The following is a 20759-nucleotide window of genomic DNA, read 5'->3' on the forward strand; positions in this document are numbered from 1 at the left end:
AGTTATCAGCCAATATTTATTTACCCCCAGGAGGTCTCAGCTGTAATTCATCACTAGGGCTGCCACTTAATTACTCAGTGGTTACGTGCAGCCCTGAACCTCATGTATTTGATAGCAGCGATGCTGATAATAGGTTTCACAGCTGCATCTTAAGATTGTCTCCAGACTCAGTGTTCGCACCTGAAAAATGATATTGAAGAAGCAGAAAGACAGAAAAGGGCTACAAGAGGAAACCGGGATCCAGAATACCAGCCTCAAAGTGAGAGACACGGCCTTTTCATGGGGTGCATGAGCAGCCCAGGCACCTGGGACACGCAGCTCCGCAGTGGGTGTCGGGAGCTGCCACGGAGCCGGCGGTGGGGCTGGCGGGATGGTACCAGGCTGCCAGGAGGCTGCAGCCCTGCAGCCACTTTCTAGGAAGCCGTGGGGCTGAGGCGAGCTTTGGTTTGTGGCCGGGATCACTCGGGTGCCTGTGCCCCCTCCCAGGAACACCATCAAGGAGCAAACAGTCCCTCCTATCCAAGCTTTGTCTCCCCATTTATTTAGCAAATTATTTTTCCAGTGATGCCTTTTTTGGGGAGAAAGCACTCACTAAATATTTTGGGGACAGCTATGCCATCTATAACGTTTATGCAGCTCTCGGCTCTCCAAGCCTCCCTTGCAATGGCAGGCTGGCATGCAGCCTGCGTCTCGCAGCATCCAGAGAGCTTCAAAGCCAGCCCAGAGAGAGGAATGAGCTCTCGGGCCAGGAACCAAGGAGGAGGAAACCAGTTCACGATTGATCTATTTTTAACAGCATCAGAGCTTCGGATGAAGTCTTGGCACGCCCCGCGGCTGGAGTGGCTGATGCTGCGTGCGCAGGGCAGGGCTCAGCCTTGCATCCAGCACCGGTCCTGGCAGCATGGACCCCGTCTGGGACAGTGCTCTGGTCCCTAATTCAGTGTGACACCCAGCCCTGCCCTAGTAGCAAGGCAATGAGGATGGGGAAGCAAAGGTGATGGGACAGATGCCCCTGGGTATCTCTCCCACCATCCCACACTGGACAACTTCCCCTGTTACCTGCTCTCCTCACACCCCTGGGGCTGGCAGCACTGGGACTGATTTGCAGTTCCCCCCACCCCGAGGACTCCTGCACCCCCCGGAGTCCCAAGCCACCAGCCAGGAGTGGGAGGGAGATGGGTGGGAAGTGACCGGCTGGCAGGCAGGTGCTGCAAGTCAAGGCAAACACAGCACCGGCTGCGGCACCAGAGACCTTGAGATAACGCTGAGCTATAAAGGAAAAAAGGTCCAGGCAGGGCCAGCACTGCTGGCCAGGCTGGCTCAGCCAAAAGCTGCGGTGGCCAAACCATGAGGGACACTTGGACCATCTCCTGACTGTTTAGAGTAACGCAAGGGGTAAGCCAGCCTGTTGTTTGTCTCTGCTGAAGGAGATGCTCAGTACACGGTGCAAGGAGGGTGACCAAGCGAAGAGTCACACATAAAGACAGAAAGGTCAGCAATGACCCCAGCCTTCTCTCAGCTCCCCTCGGACAAGGAGAACATGGAGATGAATCCCCAAACAGGTAAGCCAACACACCTTCCCCAAGCACCTTCCCTGGGCAGCCCCTCAGGGCACTCGCATCCCTCCCAGCTCTGCCGCTTGTCTGTCCGCTCTCCCTGTCAAGCGCTGAGTCTCAGGAAAAACAGCCGCTTCAGGTTTCAGCGTGGCCTGCTTGGCAGCTCTCTCCTGGCTACAGGTTAACAGAAATACCCTGAATATTCCCCTTCTGGTTCATCCCCACAGGTGGAACCTGGGTGCATCCTCCCTTGGGCAAGCCCAAAGGATAGGGCATGGCAGGGTGAGGGATGCAGCCAGCCCTGCACCTCCTCGTTGTTATAGGGGTCATGGCTTTACATGTAGAATTGTAGAGGGGATGAAGCAGACAGAGGAAGAAGGGGTGAAAGGCTCGGGAGGTGGCAGTGCATTCACAGCCCTGGAAAAGTCCCCACTGTAGTGTCACAAGGAGAAAAGCAGGTTGTGGACGATGGCTATAGAGCCACGAGCCAGGTCTCAGGTACAACCATGTGCAAGATATCATACAGCTGGGCACACCAGCCTTTAGCTGAGATTTCTGCTTACAGCAAAAAAAACACACGACTCCAGCCACCTGCCTGGGCTTGGCAGATCTTTGGCATGTTGTGGGAGCTGCAGCAGCTCTGTCCTGGCTCCAGACCCCACACGAAGCCAGGACAAGGGGTCACTGTGGATTGTCAGGAGTGGGGCACGGCCCAGGGGCCCCTTACTGAGCAGGGTCACCCAGCATAAGCAAAGCCAGAGGGCTGTCCTGTGCAGCATGCCCATGCATGGGAGGAGACACGCACAGCGTGCCTGGGCATGCACAGCAGGGCTGCACCACACTGATGCTGTGTGTGCTACCAGCTAATAGCATGTATTTTTGTGCTGGAAACCTCGGCTGATGCTTGAGCAGCCCTAGACATGATGCTCCTAAGACTCACCCACCTCGTCTGCCTCTCCACGCATGCTGGTTTGTTCTGTAGAGCTTTTCTTTGTGGAGACCCAACCAGACAGTTTTGTCAGGCCATAATTCAACTCCCACACGAGTGTTATTTGATGAAAGGGCCAAAAAAAGCCCCAAAACAGGCTCAGGAGCCTGGACACAGACTCCTTGTGCTTAGGACACCAGAGTCCTGCCAGGACAAGAGCAGAAAGGCAACAAGAGCTGGCTTTACCCTGGAGGATGGGGAGACAAATTTTCATGTCCTCGGCAGGACAGCAAGTCCTTTGGGTCTATGCCCAAGAGAAAGACTGTCCAAAAAGTACACATGGGACCAAGAGAAGAAGACTGCAGTATGTCTTGCCCCAGGCACAGAGCACAATGAAGCAAGAAGAGCTACCTGGAGAGGTGCAGACAACTTACATCAAGCTGAAAGCACCTCTTCGCGTCCAATTTTGCTGTGGAACACCAGATGGACCACTGGCACATTGTCTTTGTATTTGCAAGACCCTCAAACTGTGTAAACAGATGAGGCCTGGGACAGCCTTGGAGCTGGATCCACCCTCTACTGGGGGGTTCCCGAAAGGCTAGTTTCTCTCAACACAATCCCCAATCTCAAGGTGCTCCCTGCCTGGTGATCGATGAGGAGTGTTACTACACCAAGGAGGGGGGTAGACCTGGGGGTCCTGGGGTGGGAGGTAGACCTGGGCGCCCCCTGCCGCGAGGTAGACCTGGGCGCCCCCCGCCGCGAGGTAGACCTGGGCGCCCCCCGCCGCGAGGTAGACCTGGGCGCCCCCCGCCGCGAGGTAGACCAAAATGGTTTTTTTCCCCCCTTTTGAAGGACTGGTGTGTCCTTGGTTCTTCCCAAACACACGTGTGGGAGAACAAGAGCAGGCTCTTTCCAGGACATCACAGTGCTCTCCAGTTACAATGCAGCCTGAATGGGCCAAGTGCCACCTGGAATGACACGTCGTTTGAAAAACAAGGCTGCATTTCTCAAACAGCACATCATGGTGCCAAACCCAACAGGAGCGAACCAGCAGGAATGCTGTGACAGGAAAACCTTGCTGCATGTAGAAGAGACTTCTTTTTCTCTCTTCTTGCTCCCCCAAAGAGTGAATTCCTCATCTTATGGGGCCCACTCCTGCGCTCACTAGGATTAGCACATTCACAGGGAGGGCAGGAGGAAGACGGGTTTCTTGTCCAGGTCCATATGCAGGCTGAGTGACAGATGCCTTTGTCTCACAGCTTATGGACTTAACATTGTACAAGTCCCAACAGGCTTATACTATTCCCTAACATACTATGAGATGATATTTAAAGTCCCTTTGGGAGGGAAATGCCAGACGTAGCAACAAACAGAGCATCCCCTTTTAGATGTTCTCCATGACAGCATGTGGGTTCTTTGTCTGTCACCCATCTATTCCTAAAAGACCTGGCAGTGCAGCTCAGCTGGGAGGAAAGCCTCATGTCCAGCCAGCCTCTGCACTGAGACACGCGGTACCGGGGCTGCCACAGCAACAGCTGGCAAGAATAAATGCCATATTCACTTGCAAATTAAACACGGCCTCTCAAAGCGCTTGTTAAAGATCTAGCCAAGAGGAAAACATCAGATGGTCAGCGAGTTCTCCTTGCACAATTAATTATGTCAAGAGATGGCTCCTAGTTCAGGACTGCTGGTGGCATTTCTCTCTTCCTCTCTGTCCCACTCAAGACCTGAGGCTGCAATTGTCCCCTGAGCTGTGTGACCCGCAAACTCAGCCCTGCTCCTAACAGGTATTCTAAGCAAAACTGGAGGGATCTTGGAATACTTTAAGATTTTGATGAAGAGTGATCAAGAGGAGAAAGACCCACCTTGCTGACTCTCTTTAAAAAGCAAATGCTCTTCTACAAACAGGTCCCTGGAGGACAGCTGAACTGTGCCAAGAGACTTCAGACTTTGGAGGAAAGGAGGTCTGGGCCATCCAGAAGCTGAGGCAGCAATCCATTGCCCAAGTTCTTGTTCTGGGAGGAAGGTGTTAGAGAGCATTTTTTTGTTTTTCCCAGAAATATGCATGTTCAACCACAAAGGAAAGAGAAATGGCCCAGAGCAGCTCCTGGGCTGGTGCAGAATTTGTCAGCTGAGCTCCTGATGCAGCAGAGCTGGTATCTCTAAGCCATGAGACTGATAGTTACTAGTCTGTCTCCCAAATCTGCTGGGACCAATATCCCCAGCTGACCTCCAGCAAGCTGACACGGCACAGACAACCACAGAGAGCGCCTGCTATCCCAGCCCCGCAATCATACATTCATTGCCTGACCTCCTTCTCTAAATCTTTATATCATATTTCTCACTCTGGAGACGTGACTCAGTGTGTTGGCATAAGGAAATAACACCAGGAGAATATTCTTGCGCCTCTCCCCTTTATCCTACCCATTCTGCTATGTGTTTAATTGAAATAACAGAAAGCGAGGAGTGTTTGGTGGCTGCAGAAAAGCACACAGTAACTTTTCGTCCCTCCTCAAGACAAAAAAGCAAACTGGTTGAATTCTTTGTCTAGATACTTTTCACAAGGAGAACCTTAAAGGTAGCAAAGGAAACTACTCCCACCTAATTTCACAGCTGCCACGTCCCTCTGATAGAATGATGGCAGAACTGCTGTCCCAGGACCAGGACGACATCAGCCCATAAGAGATGCATTAGAGAAGAACATCTACCAGCACTGCAGTGCCCTGTGGCCTCACTTCTGCCCACACTGAAGAGCAGGGGCCTTGGGGACCCTTGTTTCTCAGCATCATGCTGTGTCAGCACACCCAGATGCTGCACAGAAACCTCCTGTGAGACCCGTCTGAGGCCATGGCTGAGGACCACTTGGCCTCAGCCTCACCCCTGTGTGGGATTAGCCCTTTCTGGTCAACCTGTGAGCAACTAGTTGAAATCATCTAATTCTGTTGCATTTACTGAGTCCTTGCCAAAGGTACCTACAAGGTCTTTGCTTCCAGGAGAGATCAGGGAACAGTCTGAGGTTGCTTCACTGAGTCTTTTGTGTCTCATGAAGCTCTCCAAGGCGAGTCCTACAGCATGGCATGAGGAAACAGAGACCAGGAGAGTCAAAGCCACTTGCTCGTGGCTGTGGGAAGCTTGTGGCAGAGCCAAGAGCCAGGCTGGCTCTCCCACCTGCATCCTGGCATGAGGGCACAGACCCAGCGGGGTCAAACACGGGCACTTCAGACAGACAAGGGAACGTCCAGATGTGCTTTAGGGAACCTGGGCAGCGGGCAGATGCTCTTGGTCCACGATCTGCCTCAATAGCTTGACACGAGAGGTTCAGCAGATGACTGGGAAAGCGAAATGGAGGAGCGTTAGTGAGATTGCTGCCTGGCATTTGAGCACAGACTGAAATGTTTTGTGTCACTCTCATCATGAGCGGTACTGGTAAAGCCAAAGCAAGATGCTGTGAAAAGAGAAAAAGAATGAAGGGTCCAACGTGACACTTTGGGGAAGCCAACCAAGTCCAGCTGCAAGCTTAGGAGCTGTGAATACCCACAGGCAGGGGTTTTCCATCCTTTTCAGCTCGTGGACCCTGCTAATTTTCCAGCCAAGACACAGACTCTTGTACAGTGGGCTAATTCTGCTGTCAATAGATCTGTTCCTACTGACTCTTGCTGTAGACCATGGACTCCTATGGGTCTGCAGACTACAACTGAAAGACTCCAAAACTTGACACACTGGCACCATGACACAGCCCGGAGATGGGAAGGCTGAAGTTTGGAGAGAGATCAAATTACTGCCGCCTCTCTGCAAGGGACTGCAGCTGATCCCAGTGGATTCCCCTGATGGGCACCAGAGGGGCCATGTGGATCCATGTGTGCAACCAAGGGCTTGCCTTGCAAACCACCAGAAGTTTGCAGAAAAACAGACATGGGCAAGGGCAGAAAGCTGCTGGGGAAGAAGGATCCGACCTCCAAAGAAAAATTCTGGGAAGGACACACTGCCTGACAACTAGAAAAGCTTCAGACCCAGGATCACAGCAGCCCAGGGGCATCCCACGTGGAAACACTGAGCCCCAGTCTCCGAGTCTCCTGAGCACACACCCACACCCTCCCCTGCTTTAACAGCGCTGGTTTTAAACCCTTTACATTCAGCCAAGACGAGAGAGGGAACAAAGCCTTCTAAGTGCTACCAACACTACTCGATACCTGAAGGTATGCCAACAGAGCCCAAGTGATCAATTTGCTACTGTTTGGGCCCAAAGTGGAGAAAACACGATTACTGAGAGGTAATGACAAGTGGCAGGAGCCACTCGGACTGACTCCCGGCACAGCTGGAGCAAACGCGTGTCACATCTGGCACAAGGGGCACTGACTGGTTCTGCGGGAGTGGCTGATTTTTATACGTTTCTTTACAGGCACCACTCTTTTGTGTGTGTGTGTGTGTTTTTTCTAAGTCTCATTTATTCATTCGCAGTAGGGCTTGTCCGCAATTCACATGTGCGTGTAGATACAAACGCTACTTCTCTCCTCCTCCAGGTTTAAGCCCTATTCATCAAGCATTTGTAAATGGCATTTTATGAGCACTGAGTTTTTAACAAGGCAGGCACACTGCTCGGAAAGTGAACAAAGGGGCCCCTATTGGAAATTTTAAAGATGTTTAAACAAAGGCTTCTCTTGAAAACCTTCAACCCTTGATGCCAACCTCAAGGGAAATGCTACCTTATGGGCAATCAGAGCACAAACATCTTCTGTGACCACAGATTGCCTACAGCAGGCTGCTTTATTGGCTTCGTCTTTTCTGTTCTCTACCATCGAGAACAAGGGCAGCTCCCGAGCCCATCTTGTACTAATAATGTCAAATTTCTTTAATTCCTCAGGAAAAAAAAAATACAGCTACAACTTCCAAAGAAATCAACAACAGCTTTTTTCCAGTTAGATGCAGCAATACCCGCTTGCTTCGACAGAAATTGTTGTTTTACTACAAACACCAAGATTTCTTGCATGCCTTCCAGATGGGAATTTGTATTCTGGATGAGGCCAAATTTATCCACATCCTGGTGGCAAACATTAGGGCTGAGATCTGAGAGCAGACTTCCCCACACACACTTTTTGCAGATACCAAATGCCAGTCTAATTAATCCCTGAAGAGATCACAAGAATCTGCTTGTGAAATGCAGTTTCTACTCATTCCTGAGAACCTGCGCACTCACTACCTGTGAGTAATTATTCTTTGAGAAAGAAAAATCCTATTATTTACTATCAAGAGACACTACAGAGAGTCCCACAGGGATGAATTCATAGTAACTTTATAAATAAACTGGGCTTGACTGAAGCAAAGATCAGGGTTTAGGCAAAAGAGGTAACATTGTGTGCCTTGTTTCCAAGCCAGGGCTCTGAACAGGTTCCTCTCTCGGAGCCCTTGTCCCATCCCAGTCCCACTGCACACACGTGGTGGCTTCCTTGGGAGCAGGACAGTCCCATTCCTGTGCTGGCCTCATCACCCACACCCGTTCCCGCTCCAGAGCCCTGATTCCCGGACAGATTCAGCACTCTGCACCACACCAAAGGCTGTCCTCGCCGAATGAGGGAGGAAGCCTCAGCGGAGCACATACCAACACATCGCGTATCTGCTCAGCTCCACTTATCTCAGACGGCTGCATGTCAGCACAAATATGATGAGTGCAGAATAATCCGATTTTCCAAACAAGTTTTCCCACGTAATTGCTTGGAACAAAAGTGCCCAAAGCTAATTTTTCTGGGAAATTGTAGGAATTCTAAGTCAAAGGTGTGTGATTGCTTGTGCAAACATATTTATGGGTATGCATAGATCAAATTTTCCAGTCGTGCAGAAACAGTGCATAACTAACTTAGGGCACACTTTTAAGCTTATCTTTTTGCAGGATCTTGATCTCCTATTGCACAGCGCGCCTTGCCCAGGTGTACCCGACCTTATTATTCTCTGCTAAAAGAGATCTCCTATTGTATAAGCAGGAACCTGCCCAAAAGCTAGGCAAAAGGTGAGCAGAGCACGCAGACTGCAAACTGCGCCATCCCGACCGTGGAGAAGAGTTTAGATCCTCCACACAGCCACTGAGAGATCGAGGGGGGTACCGCGTCCACCCAAACACACCGCCCAGCCCGGCCGCTCTGGGAGGGCAACCGCTGGCCCCGCTGCAGGGGCACAAGAGCACACAGACGGGGGGGCTCCGGGAGGCCTCCAGAATAAAACCCATGTCAAAGGCTCTGCTCTTCCTCCCCCCTCCACGCCCCGGCTTTGCTTTCTGCTCCTCACGGCCACGATCGCTGCTCCAACGAAAAGCCCCCCCGGAGGCTGCCGGTCCCCGCGGCAGCAGCGCAGCTCAGCCCCGCGGGGCCGGGCTCACCCTCACCCTCACCCTCCTCCTCTCCCTTCCCTTCCCGCAGGGCCGGCGGAGCCCCCGGAGCCCCCGCACTCACCCGCGGAGCTGCTCAGGTAGGGCGGGCGCGGAGCTGCGCGGAGCGGCGGCAGCGCTGGGAGGCGGCGGGGCCCGCGCGGTATTTAACGGGGCGGGGGGAGCGAGAGGGGGTGGCGGGGCGGGCCCGGCCCCGGGGCAGCGCTGGGGGGGCTGAGGGGACGTGGGGGTGTCCGCGGGGTCCCACCTGCCCCCGCCCCGCGGGCCGTGTCCGTGCAGGTGCCCACGGGCGAGCGGGAGCTGCGCGCAGGTGGAAGCGGCGGTCGCCGGAGGTGTCCGGCGGCAGCGAGCGCTGCCCGGCCCGGGGCCGCCACAGCCCGTCTGCCCGGGAAGCATCCGCCAGGCAGAGGCGCTTTTGTTCTTTCTTTTTCTTTTTTATTTTTCTTTTTCTTCTTTTTATTCTTCTTTTTCTTCTTCTCTTTCTTTTTTTTTTTTTTTCCTTTTCCTTTCTTTCATCTTCTCCTGCTGCAGGAATGCACTTGGGAAGCCCCATAAACTCAGCAGGTCCTGGGAAAAGGAGACTCCAAGCTTAATGTCCATTTGAGCTACGGTGGTGCCCTGGGAGTCTAGGAAGCTCTGCAGGTCGTGGCTGCAGTGTGGGGACGTGGGGGTTGAACCAGGGAGCTGCAAAACAGAGCTCTGAGGGCTGTAGAGCCTCAGGCTGAGCTTTAACCAAGAGAGCCAACTGATCTGCCTGCACATAGCAATGGAGATTGTCAGTAGAGGCTTCTTAGACACCTTGGAACAGGCCTTCCCAGCCCTCCATCTCTTCTCTGCACTTATGTCAGTCTAGTGGGTGGCAGGAACCACCTTTAGCGCTTTATAGGACTGTGTTTTAGTGCTTTAACAGCGCTTTCCGTCCTCTTTGCACTGACATCAGCGGCTACATGAGGAACAAAGAAAGGACACCACAGTAAATCACCACTTTATCTGAATTTTCTAGCAGGCAAGCCAATACTTCATTACCAAACTTGGGGATTTTGAGGGTGTTGGTGCTGCTGGGGCAGGGCAGCCTGGAACATGCCCGAGGTGACCACTCTGGCTGGCCCTCAGTGTCCCCCAGAGCTCACGGCCACAGGGGTGCCGTGCTTCCTGCCCTCCGCTGGTGTTTGCTGTTGGTGTGGTCGATAAATCCCCCAATCCCAGAAAAGGCTGAATTTCACTTGTGTGTGCAGCAAGGAAAATATAGGATTTATAAATACCCATGCATATACAAGGGCTTGTGGGTTGGGTTGGTCTGGATTAAAGGAGGTATTGAAAAATGAGGGAAGCCAGAAACTGCAGGCTTCTCATTTCTGTGATTTCTAATGGCTTTTCCTGTTGCATAAACATTGCATTGACTCCATACCCAAGAGCACTGCAGGCATTTTCTCCCCTGCTCTGTACAAAATATAGCCCAGACCTCTAAAATGGATGTTTTTTGTTAGGACATTTGGTTTCCCCAAGCCCAACAAAGAACAATTATCCTCTGTGGCAGCAAGTCCCCAGCAAGCTGCGGGGCAGCCATCTCCTGAGCCAGGCAAACGGCAGCTCCTTTGTGGGGGAAAAGCAGCAAATTACATCTCTACACTTGAATTCAGTGTTACCTGCACTCAAGGACAGTGTTACCATGAGTTAAAGTTCTTGTATAAAGAGCTGATTCGAAGTCCTAGTTCCTAAACAATAGCTGCCGGGATCGTATTTTGGTCTCCTGAGTCAGGTACTTTCATTCCCAGGGGACCAAAAAACTGTATCCCTTGCTCTGCAGGCTGAGCCAGTGAATGTTGGTGAACTGGAAAGCAGCAGTGCAAAGGCAGTTCGCTTCTCCTGGTGCCCATAAAGTGCCTTTTCTGCTCCTGCACTCACCCAAGGGTGCTCACACGGGGTGTTGTGGGACTTCCGAGCCCGATCTGCCCTGGCCAAGCAGGTGGTGATGTAGGGACCAGGATACATCCCACGTCGTGGCTGTCTCAGTGAGGACGTGCAACCCAGTGGCAGGGGCAGGCTGAGCTGAAAAGGGCCCTTGGCTGGGTTCTCCCGTGTCTGTGACACCAGTGGGAGCCACGTCTGTGGCAGAGTGGTCACCAAGGGCGGCAGCTCCAGAGAAAGGCAGGACACCTGAGCTGCAGGGCTCTGCGGCCAGGAATGCACAGCCCTGCCCGACCCACCGGGACCCAGGAAGGAGCAAATGTTTTTCCCGGCTGGAGGCAGAACAAAGCGCCGATTGAGACCCCCACACTTGCTGCTAGCAAGGCAAAGGCTAATTTTGAGCTATGGTGTTAAACATCAGCGCTCCTAAAATCAGCAATGTACCTGCAGGGCCTGACCCCACCAAAGCCTCTCAGCGCCTGCATGGGTTCCCTGCATGCCCACACAGGGCTCTCCTCCTTTTCTGCTTCCTTTCCCATGGAAGAGGGCACAGTGACATGGCCACGGCTGGCAAACACCCACGGGTGCCCTGGGTCTCTCCCACACCAGGGCACAGCCACTTGGAGATGCACCTCAAAGGGTGTCACAGCCTCTCCCGAGGCACATCCTGACCTAAAGCGAGGAAAAAGCCTCGGCAGTAAGCGTTGCTGAGCAGGGAGAGGGAAAGGCTTCCAAAAATCAACGTAGGAGAAAGGTGGTGGCTCCCCCCTTGCTCCCACATAATGCCCAACTGTGTGCGAGAGCAGGCGAGTCCCAGCTGAGACCTCAGGCTCTGAAAAGGAGGCTTTTAACCTGAGCTCTAAGAGCCCGGCCCGTGCCATGCTGCTAACATGACACTGAACTAACACTGCACTACAATCAAAGCATTTTAATAATTTAATATAATAAATGTCAGAAGGAGTGAATAATTCCCTGTAATCCTGAGGAGGCTGTAGGTGCCAGAAGGAGCCAAGTGGGTACATTGAGCTGCTTAGCAATAGCCCTTTGACTCTCTGAAGGTAAATTTGAACCAGATGATGGATGCTGGGTGGTCGCCTCTATGGGCAGAATGGCGAGCACTGTTCAGAAGTGCGTCAACTGAAACAATTTAGCCTCAAAATTTGGAAGGCAATGGCTGCAGAAGATGGACAAACAAGTTTCTAGGTAGTCAGTCCTCCAGCTAGACATCAAATCTGAAGAACTACAGTCTGTTTACCTGCCTTTGGCATGAACATCCCCACTTTAAGCAGTAAATAGCATGTGGATGATTATTCCAGAAGGCCCTTTAATCAGCTCGGGGCTGCAACCCACGTGCCTCTGGTATTACGTACGGATGGCAGGGAGCAGCGGTACCTGCACAAGCCTGGCCCTGCCCCGAGCCGGTGCCCTGGGAGGCTCTGCGGGGCAGGCGTTGCTGCCGGCCACGCTGTCAGCACACGTCTTAATCCCCAGGTTTTGGCAATTTGCTCCTGAACACTCCCTGCTGCTCACTCTGTGCTGGGTTAATGGGTTCCTCCAGCAGCTCTGCGGGGATCAGTGCTTCCCAGACAGACCATGAGCTATGCGGATGGGCACTGGCGAGCACACCCGTGCTGGTGGGTGACGCTGATAGGGATGGAGCGTGTGTTCCCACTGCGGGGACACAAGCAAGGACCCAAAGCTGCACTCCTCGTTTTGCACTGAATACTGAACAATGAGACTCACCAGGAAAAAAATCACACACCCAGCCTGGTTCTCCCCTCTCTGTGGCCGCTGTCTCTGATAAAAGGAGGGCAAAATACTACTGAATGGAGCCAGCAAGGTTTAGCGCTCATTTTTCACCGTGTTGTAGTAGCGTAAAAGAAGCCAAGGTCAGGCCAATGGGCAGCCTTTTCCTCAATCTGTTTCCACATTTATCCTGATCACAACCAGTACTTCTGTAAAAACAAGCAAACAAAAACTTCAGCAGAGAGTTTCCCAATCGGTGGTTTTAGATGATCTGCAAAGGTGGATCAAAGCTGAAATCACACTATTGCTTGGCAGCACAGGAGCAAGGCAGATGCAGATTGCCATGATGGAAAAAGATCAAATAACTTTCTTACAGGATCTCTTTGGCTGTGCAAAGATAGAAACCATTCAGTAGATAGAGAGGCTGGAGTGAAGCTTTTAATAATCAGGGCACCTCGGGCTCAGATCCACCTCATCTCTCTGTAGCTGGTTAACGCCCAACTTACTAAGTTAACAGAGTTAAATGCCGGGTGCATGGGAACTCCTTCTAGTTAATAGAGCAGAAACAATCAGTGAAAACACCTACTTCTTAGGTATCAGAGAAAAATGCTGCTATTTTCACCCAACAGCCCCTGCAGAAGCCAACAAGCAGCTCCTCCCCAGCTGCGCTCACGTCTCAGCAGCATCCTTTCCCTAATCACCCAAAAGCCATCCAGCAAGAAGCCCATCAGGTGGAAAAACAAATTAATACTCAATTAGAGCACTGCCACCATCACATGGGACTAGAAATCTTAGAAAGGTGCATTTAAGAGCTATACCCATAGTCATAGGATCATAGAATGGCCTGAGCAGGAAGGGACCCACAAGGATCATCGAGTCTAACTCCTGTCCCTGCACAGGACACCCCACAGGTCACACCGTGTGTCTGAGGACATTGCCCAGTCTCTTCTTCAACACTGTCAGGCTTGGGGCTGTGACACCTCCCTGGGGAGCCTGTTCCAGTGTCCAGCACCTCTGGGTGAAGAACCTTTTCCTCATGTCCAACCTGAACCTCCCCTGGCACATCTTCCTGCCATTCCCTCGGGTCTTAGTGTTTGATTGTGTGTGTATTTGATTGAAAACCCACGAAGCAACTATTCAGTTATCCAAACTTCACATTTTTCAGTGCCAACCCCAGTCTTGCAGCAGCTGAGATGCTGTTTGGGCTCCAGTGTGTTCTGATGGGAACCCCTGTCCAACCTCTGCACCCCATCAGCCTGGACACAGAGGGAGCTCCCAGTTCTGGTGTTCCAGGACTAAGGAACCTCTGTCTTGCAGATCCAACCCGTACCAAACAAACCCGCTCCGAGACAGCGTGCGGAGGTACCTGCAGCTGCCGGCAGACCAGACGGTGCTGATACTGCACGCCAAGGTCGCACAGAAGTCATATGGCAATGAAAAAAGGTAGGAGATCACTCCAGCTTCTCCAACAGCCACTTGCAAACCCAGCTACCTAAAGCTCGATTTCAGCCTTGCTACATTTCTCTAATCTAAGCTGGTGAAGCAAATGATTTGACACATCCCCTCTCCATCCACTCGTGACCTCTTTGCATCCAAAACTATCGTTTAGGCTTCATGAACTAACGCAAGAAGGATATTAACCCATCCCAGTTAGACATGCCTAGTGGTTAGATTCCGCCTGTGAAGTCCTGGAGATCAGGAAGATGAAGTAAAAGAAGGAAATAAATTATCAACATCTTACCTCCCAAGAATGAAATTACAAAGATGAAGAAAAGGGAGGGTTAGAATTTTGAGTGCTCTGGAAATCTTGTCTTAAAATCTGAACAGCCACAGCAGGGACTGGGGCGTTTCCCTCAGTACCCACGGTCTCCAAACACCTACTATTTTTGAAAATCCTTTCCGCACTGCAAAAACACCTTGAGGTTCTGGCTTGAATCTCCAAAATTGCTACTCCTGGGCAGTGACGTCAGACTGTGGCACTGTAATGTAATTATTCCCCCATTAATCCTTGTGATATAAATAATGCTCCGTTATTACTGAGTGTGGAGTAGCTCTGAGGGGACAAGCTCTACCCCTAAGGCATAACCTCCCCCAGAGCCCAGCGACCCCAGGAGACAGCTCCAGGCTGGGCTGGCTGTGCCCACAAAGTCCTCATCACACCCAGGGGCTGCTGCTCCACAGGTCAAGGTTTTATTTTGGGACCGGGTCTCCCAACCAGGAGGGAAGCGCCCCCCATGGCTGAGCCTTTGGGACAGCCCCCTCCTCCCCCTGATCCTGACCCTGTGCAAGGGATGAGTGTGAAATTCAGATGCCGGGTGTGGAGAGGGAGAGAAAACCAGCACAGAGCTCCCAGGTTAAAGCTTAAAGGTGCTGGCGCTGTTTTCTTTCATGGTGGGAGTCAGGGGACCATACCGTGGATGACTTGTTTAAATAAATGTGTACGCAGGATTTTAGGGCTGTGAAATATCCAACCCCCTGCACTGGTGTTTTCTCTGCTAATGCTTTACCCAGTAGCAATAAAGGATGAATTTGCACTATTCACACAAATGCAAAGACAGTGGAAAACCAAATAAAACACAGGAAAATAGGTTTCCAAAACTCTGGCTATAGATTTATTTGCATTGGGCTCTGAACCTGGCTGTGAATGCAAACTCTGTTCCCAACCTGCTATGAATCCCACATGGCAGGCAGACAGAGGTGGGGGGCCCGATCCCTCCTCAGCTCAGGTCAGGGGGGCGCAAAGCACCCTATCCTCCTCTCCTGGGGCCGTCCTGTGGGCTCGTGGCCACCAGCAGCACCACCAGATGTGGCAGCTGCCCAGATGCTGCAGCTGGAAGCACCAGCACAGGGCAGAGAGGCTGAGACAGCCCTCCCAGCCAGCCCTGCCTGTCCCCCCCAGCCAGGGTGTCCCCAGCCCCACATCCCTCCCAGGACACAGGGTTGCTTCTGGTGCTGGTGATCCCCAGGCGAAGGTATCTGCTCTCAGTGCAGCCATGCCGGAGCATCTTTTTGGGGTGCTGGAGCGCGGTAAGAACATGTCCTCTTGTCTCTGTAGGTTTTTCTGCCCTCCACCTTGTGTTTACCTGAGTGGGCCAGGATGGAAGCTAAAGCAGGAGCAGATAAAAGGTAAGCGCTGGGTGGCAACCCTGCACCTTTTCTTCCTCCCCATGCCACGGAGAGCTGCCCTTCGCCTCCACAAAAGAGGCAGTGACCCCATTTATTTTATCTTTGCCCCCAAAATCCTCTTCCCCCATGAGGCTGAGACCTCTGTGGTCCAGACCCAGTGGGGACCGGACCCTTGGCCACCCCATCGCACCAGGAGAAGCCGAGCCCACAGCTGTACCTGCGCAGGGGCTGGAGGGTGTTTCTCCTTGTTCCTTCCAGCCGGGGACCTGGGAGAGGCGAGTTTTCGGGTGTGCGGGTACATGGGGCTGGACAGCATGGGCAGCAGCCTGATGGAGACCCAGAAGCTGAGCTTTGAGGAGCAGCCGGACGCAAAGGTAAAGCCTGATGCTCCCTGGGGCTGTGCAGTGACACCCTGCGGGGAACCTGCTCATGCAGGGGCTGGGCTGTCCCTGGTGTCACCCCACACCCCGGGATGTCACATCATCCCCTTCCTTCCTCCAGATGCCATGGTCCTTCCTTCCCAGCCATCACTCCCCACTCACCCACCTTGCAAAGAGCTCCATCTTTCTTCAGCACCATCTTTTCAGGTCCACAGCCCCATGGCAGGGGGCTGTGCAATTTTTGGCAGCTCACCTCAGCCCGAGTACATTCTCCCAATGAGCAACACTGTTTGCTTATTTCAAAATGAAAGTCCTATCTTCCATTTGCAGATAAACTGAAAAAAGTCAATCCCAAAGTTCAAGAGCTTCAGTAAAGATGTGGCATCTTTCGATAAGGGGAAAAAAAAATTAATTAAAAAGATAATAATAAGCATTATCTAGGGTTCCCAAAGAGCGCAGGGTCTGAGTAGGGCCAGAAACCTTACAAAAAGAGCCTTTGTTTGCAGTGCTTGAGTTGCTGCTAAGGCACAGCGTATCGGCCAGGATGGCGGGGAAACCGTAAACCCAGGGCGATTTCTCATGTTATGTGGGATAAATCACACGTGAACAGTCATTTCCATGAGGAATTCTCTGCCCCCGGTGTAAATAAAGCCTCTGCTGATCCCCAGCTCTTCATTCCACCTGTAATAACATCTCTGGTCATTTCCCCCTTTAAATGAACCCGAGGCTCTTTGAAAGGGCGCTATTATGTCCTTGCAGGGCGGTGAGGAGGATAAGCAGGGTGAGGAAGGCTGGCGGGGCTGGGCTGGAGCTGCCCACAGCCCCTCTCTGCCCTTGGCAGGGCTTCAGCTGTGCCAAGGCGCTGTACATCTCGGACGCCGACAAGCGCAAGCATTTCCGTCTGGTCCTGAAGCTCTTCTTCAGCAACGGGCAGGAGATCGGCACCTTCCACAGCAAGCTGATCAAGGTCATCTCCAAGCCCTCACAGAAGAAGCAGTCGCTGAAGAACACAGACCGTGTGTACGGGGATGGGTCTATGGGGAGGAAAGTGGGTGCAAGCCCAGGGATTCTCCCTGAGGGCTCTGGAGTGATCCAGGCTGGACCCAGCGCCCATGGACACGCTCAAAAGAGGATGTATGTGGGCAAATTCTTCACCATAAGGCTGGTGAGGCACTGGACCAGGCTGCCTGGGGAAGTTGTGGAGGCCCCATCCCTGGAAGTGTTCAAGGCCAGGCTGGATGGGGCTTTGAGCAGCCTGGCTTAGTGGAAGGTGTCCCTGCCCATGGCAGGGTGTGGAACTGCATGATCTCTAAGGTGCCTTCCAACCCAAACCATTCTGTGATTCTGATGTCTCTTTTCTGAAGGCTTCACCCACCATGAGGTGTGATGCTAATGTGCTGCCCACCTTTGAACAGCCCAGCTGGGCTGGTCCTCACATACAGAGAATGGCAGTGAGGGGGGTGGTGGCCCCTGCTAGGCTGGTTACACGAGTTACCAGGACTTGTCCTCCCTTGGCTTGGCAAAAGCCATAGTTCAAGCCACGCAAATGCTAACCCAGCCACCTCTCCCTGCAGTCTGCATCTCCTCGGGCTCCAAAGTCTCGCTCTTCAACCGCCTGCGCTCCCAGACCGTCAGCACCCGCTACCTGTCCGTAGAGGGGGGAGCCTTTATCGCCAGCGCCAGGCAGTGGGCAGCCTTCACCCTCCACCTGGGTAAGGAGCCTCATGGGGCTGCTGACAGCTGACATCAGCCATGCCTGCAGCACGGGCTGTCTCCTCCTGCAAAGCCGCTTCTTGGGGTAAAAAGGGTGGGAATTAACCTGGGCATGCAGGAATCTGACTCAGGTCTCACTTCTGCCTGGTGTTCCTGGGCTATCTCTGGGGCAGACAGCTATTTCCCACTGGCTTTGAGGGTTAACATCAGGCCCTGAGATCGCACAGGCTGTGAATGGGACAGCAAGAGTGGTACCAGAATGGAGGTTCACAAATCCAAGCAAGTGACTTGCCTGGAAGAGGCCAGAGCCCAGGCCATCCCTGTGCACACTGCCTCCGGTGGTGTCCCTGAGAGATACCGCATCCCAGTCTCCAAAGCATCCCTGTGCACACTGCCTCTGGCAGTGTCCCTGCAAGGTACCACATCCCAGTCCCTAGAGCATCCCTGTACGCACTGCCTCCAGCAGTGTCCCTGCGACGTACTGCATCCCAGTCCCACTCTCCCATGCTGGGCTCCTAGGGAGCAGTGGTCTCTCCAAGCAGTGAGCACCTGCAGAGCAGAAAAAGCAGTAGGAAAATGCTGAGAGCGTGTGCACAGTGAGGCAGCTCAGGGTAACCTGCTCAGGGTGCTGACTCTGCCTCTCTCCTGCCCTGCAAGCTGACGAGCCCAGCGCCCACAGTGAGTTCCCCCTGCGGGAAGGGTACATCCGCTACGGATCCGTGGTCCAGCTGGTCTGCACGGCCACCGGCATCACCCTGCCCCCCCTGGTAAGCCCCCATCCCTGTGGGCGTCAGGCACACAGACCTGGCTGCTCTGTGCCTCCGAGCCATGGGTGCCATCCTCAAGATGACGCTGCCGCCCCGCAGATCATCCGGAAGGTGACGAAGCAGTACGCCATGCTGGACGTGGACGAGCCCATCTCCCAGCTCCACAAATGCGCCTTCCAGTTCCAGGGCAGTGACCGCATGTACCTGTGTCTCTCCATGGAGAAAGTGATCCAGTTCCAGGTAAGGCAGCGTGAGGAGGGGATGAGGACCCTGGGGTGCTCCACATTATCTCTGTGAGCTCCTTCATGTTGCCACTGGCTGGGAAACATATCACCAGGAGGGGTCTTCCAGTGAAGGGGGTTTCATCCAAATTAAGGTCAGAATCACTGCAAAGCTATCTGCTTCCAGCTTGCCTGCTTCAGTGGGGACATCATCACTGAGGTCTTTGCACAGGCAGCGTGATCCTCATTTCCCAGCAAGGACAAGCAGAGGCACTGAGTCACTGGGCGGGGGCAGAAGCTAGGTGTCCTGGCCCCAGTCCCCTGCGGTGTGTTTGGAGCTGTGACACTCTCCACAGGCATCTCCTTGCCCAAAGGAAGCCAACCGGGAGCTGCTGAATGACGGCTCGTGCTGGACCATCATCGGCACTGAGACGGTGGAGTACACCTTCAGCGAGAGCCTGGCCTGCATCCGCCAGCCCGTCAGCCCAGTGCCGCTCATCGCTGCGCTGCAGGTACACACCATGCCAACCACCCCTGCCTCTCCATCACCTGCCTCCATCGCGGCTCTTGCTGCTGAGCCCTTCCACCCGTGCTCAGTATCTCCTGGTTTTGGGATGCTGTGGGAATGCCTGGGTCTGGACCTCTGTGGCAGACATGGGACACACGGGCAGAGCATCCTGCGGGAGAAGGAGTCTGGCTCATTCCACCCTGTAACACGCTGCCATGTGCTCTGCCCGGCACAGCTCACAGGTGGCGGGGACGTGGCCATGCTGGAGGTGCAGGGGGAGTATTTCCACACACACCTCAAGGTCTGGTTTGGAGACGTGGAAGCAGAGACAATGTACAGGTAACACAGCCAGGGGGGCGGGGAGCAGGTAGGGAATGGTAGGTGGGTTTAGGCAGCTCTTGGAGGGAGGTGGCTGCCAGTCTCGGGGACGGGAGCTCTCACACTGCCTGTTCTGCAGGACCAACCACGAGCATGGCCAGGAGAGGCAGGGGCGAGTCTGGGTGTGCCTGCTCCCTGCCCTGGCTGCAGCCTGGGGATGGCAGTGGGTAGGGGACACAGGGACATCGGGGGGCTGCAAATGAGCAAGCAGCTTCACGCTGAGCTCCAGGCTGGAGAAGACATGCTGGCTCACATTCTTCTCTCCTGCATTGTTCCCAGGAGCCCCAAGTCCCTTGTGTGTGTTGTCCCCGACGTCTCAGCCTTCAGCCGTGATTGGAGGTGGCTGCGATACCCCATCACAGTCCCGCTCCTGCTGATCAGAGACGATGGCCTCATCTACTCCAGCTCATTCACCTTCACCTACACCCCAGAGCAGAGCTTCATCCTGAGACAGCCAGTTCTCTCGGATGTCCCCCAGGACTCGGACAAATTACTTGACAGCATCCATCAGGAGTTCACCAGGACCAACTTCCACCTCTTCATGCAGAGCTAGCGAGCTGGGCGGGCAGAGACTCAGCCCTGAGCCCTGTTGGGGCTCCCCATCCAAGACTTGGGGTGGCCCTGCCAAAGGGTCCTCCGCACACAAACGCTCACCGCGTTACTGGGATTTGCTGACTTGTCGCTTCTTTGTGGCATCATCGTGCTGCTGAGATCTCACGTGAGAGCATCAATAAATCAGGCTTCAAGGATTCTTTACTGATTCAGATGCTTCTTTACTGATCCTCACAATTTACCTCCTGTGCTCATGCAGAGCATCACAGCTCCCTTGATGTCCTCAGTCCATGTATTCAAAGGCCAGGAGGCACAGGGATGATGAATGAATGTGACCTTTAGTGTTATTGATCTATACCAGGAATCACTGCATCACTTCTGTGCTTTTCAGTAATGAGGAGCTGATTTCCAGCAGCCAAGTACCCAGCACCAGATGTCTTGGTTTTTTTTTTATTGGAGGCCCAAATGGGGTTATTTCAGAAGGAAAAGGGAAAAAGAGAAAAACACTTCAGTGTGAAACCCGGCCCCTTTCTAGCTGGCGTGGCTCTGCTGAGCTCTGTTGTTTTACACTTAAACACACACAGAAATTGCAGTGCTGGC

The 20759-nt window shown here is 53.3% G+C and overlaps 1 protein-coding gene across 1 annotated transcript; it reads left to right on the plus strand.

Annotated features, from left to right (window-relative positions):
* Nucleotides 1-1498: 1498 nt before the first annotated feature.
* RBPJL (recombination signal binding protein for immunoglobulin kappa J region like) lies at nucleotides 1499-20160 on the plus strand (the record flags this gene model as incomplete). Its single annotated transcript, XM_080354708.1, has 14 exons — nucleotides 1499-1562; nucleotides 3116-3166; nucleotides 8892-8940; nucleotides 9140-9277; nucleotides 13832-13957; nucleotides 15570-15640; nucleotides 15899-16014; nucleotides 16862-17036; nucleotides 17595-17732; nucleotides 18391-18500; nucleotides 18600-18740; nucleotides 19078-19233; nucleotides 19465-19568; nucleotides 19887-20160. The coding sequence occupies 14 exons, from the start codon at nucleotides 1499-1501 to the stop codon at nucleotides 20158-20160; spliced, it is 1713 nt and encodes a 570-aa protein (XP_080210834.1).
* Nucleotides 20161-20759: the final 599 nt, after the last annotated feature.

This window comes from Nesoenas mayeri, assembly GCF_963082525.1.
Source record: "Nesoenas mayeri genome assembly, chromosome: 16".
In the NCBI taxonomy this organism is placed as follows: Eukaryota; Metazoa; Chordata; class Aves; order Columbiformes; family Columbidae; genus Nesoenas; species Nesoenas mayeri.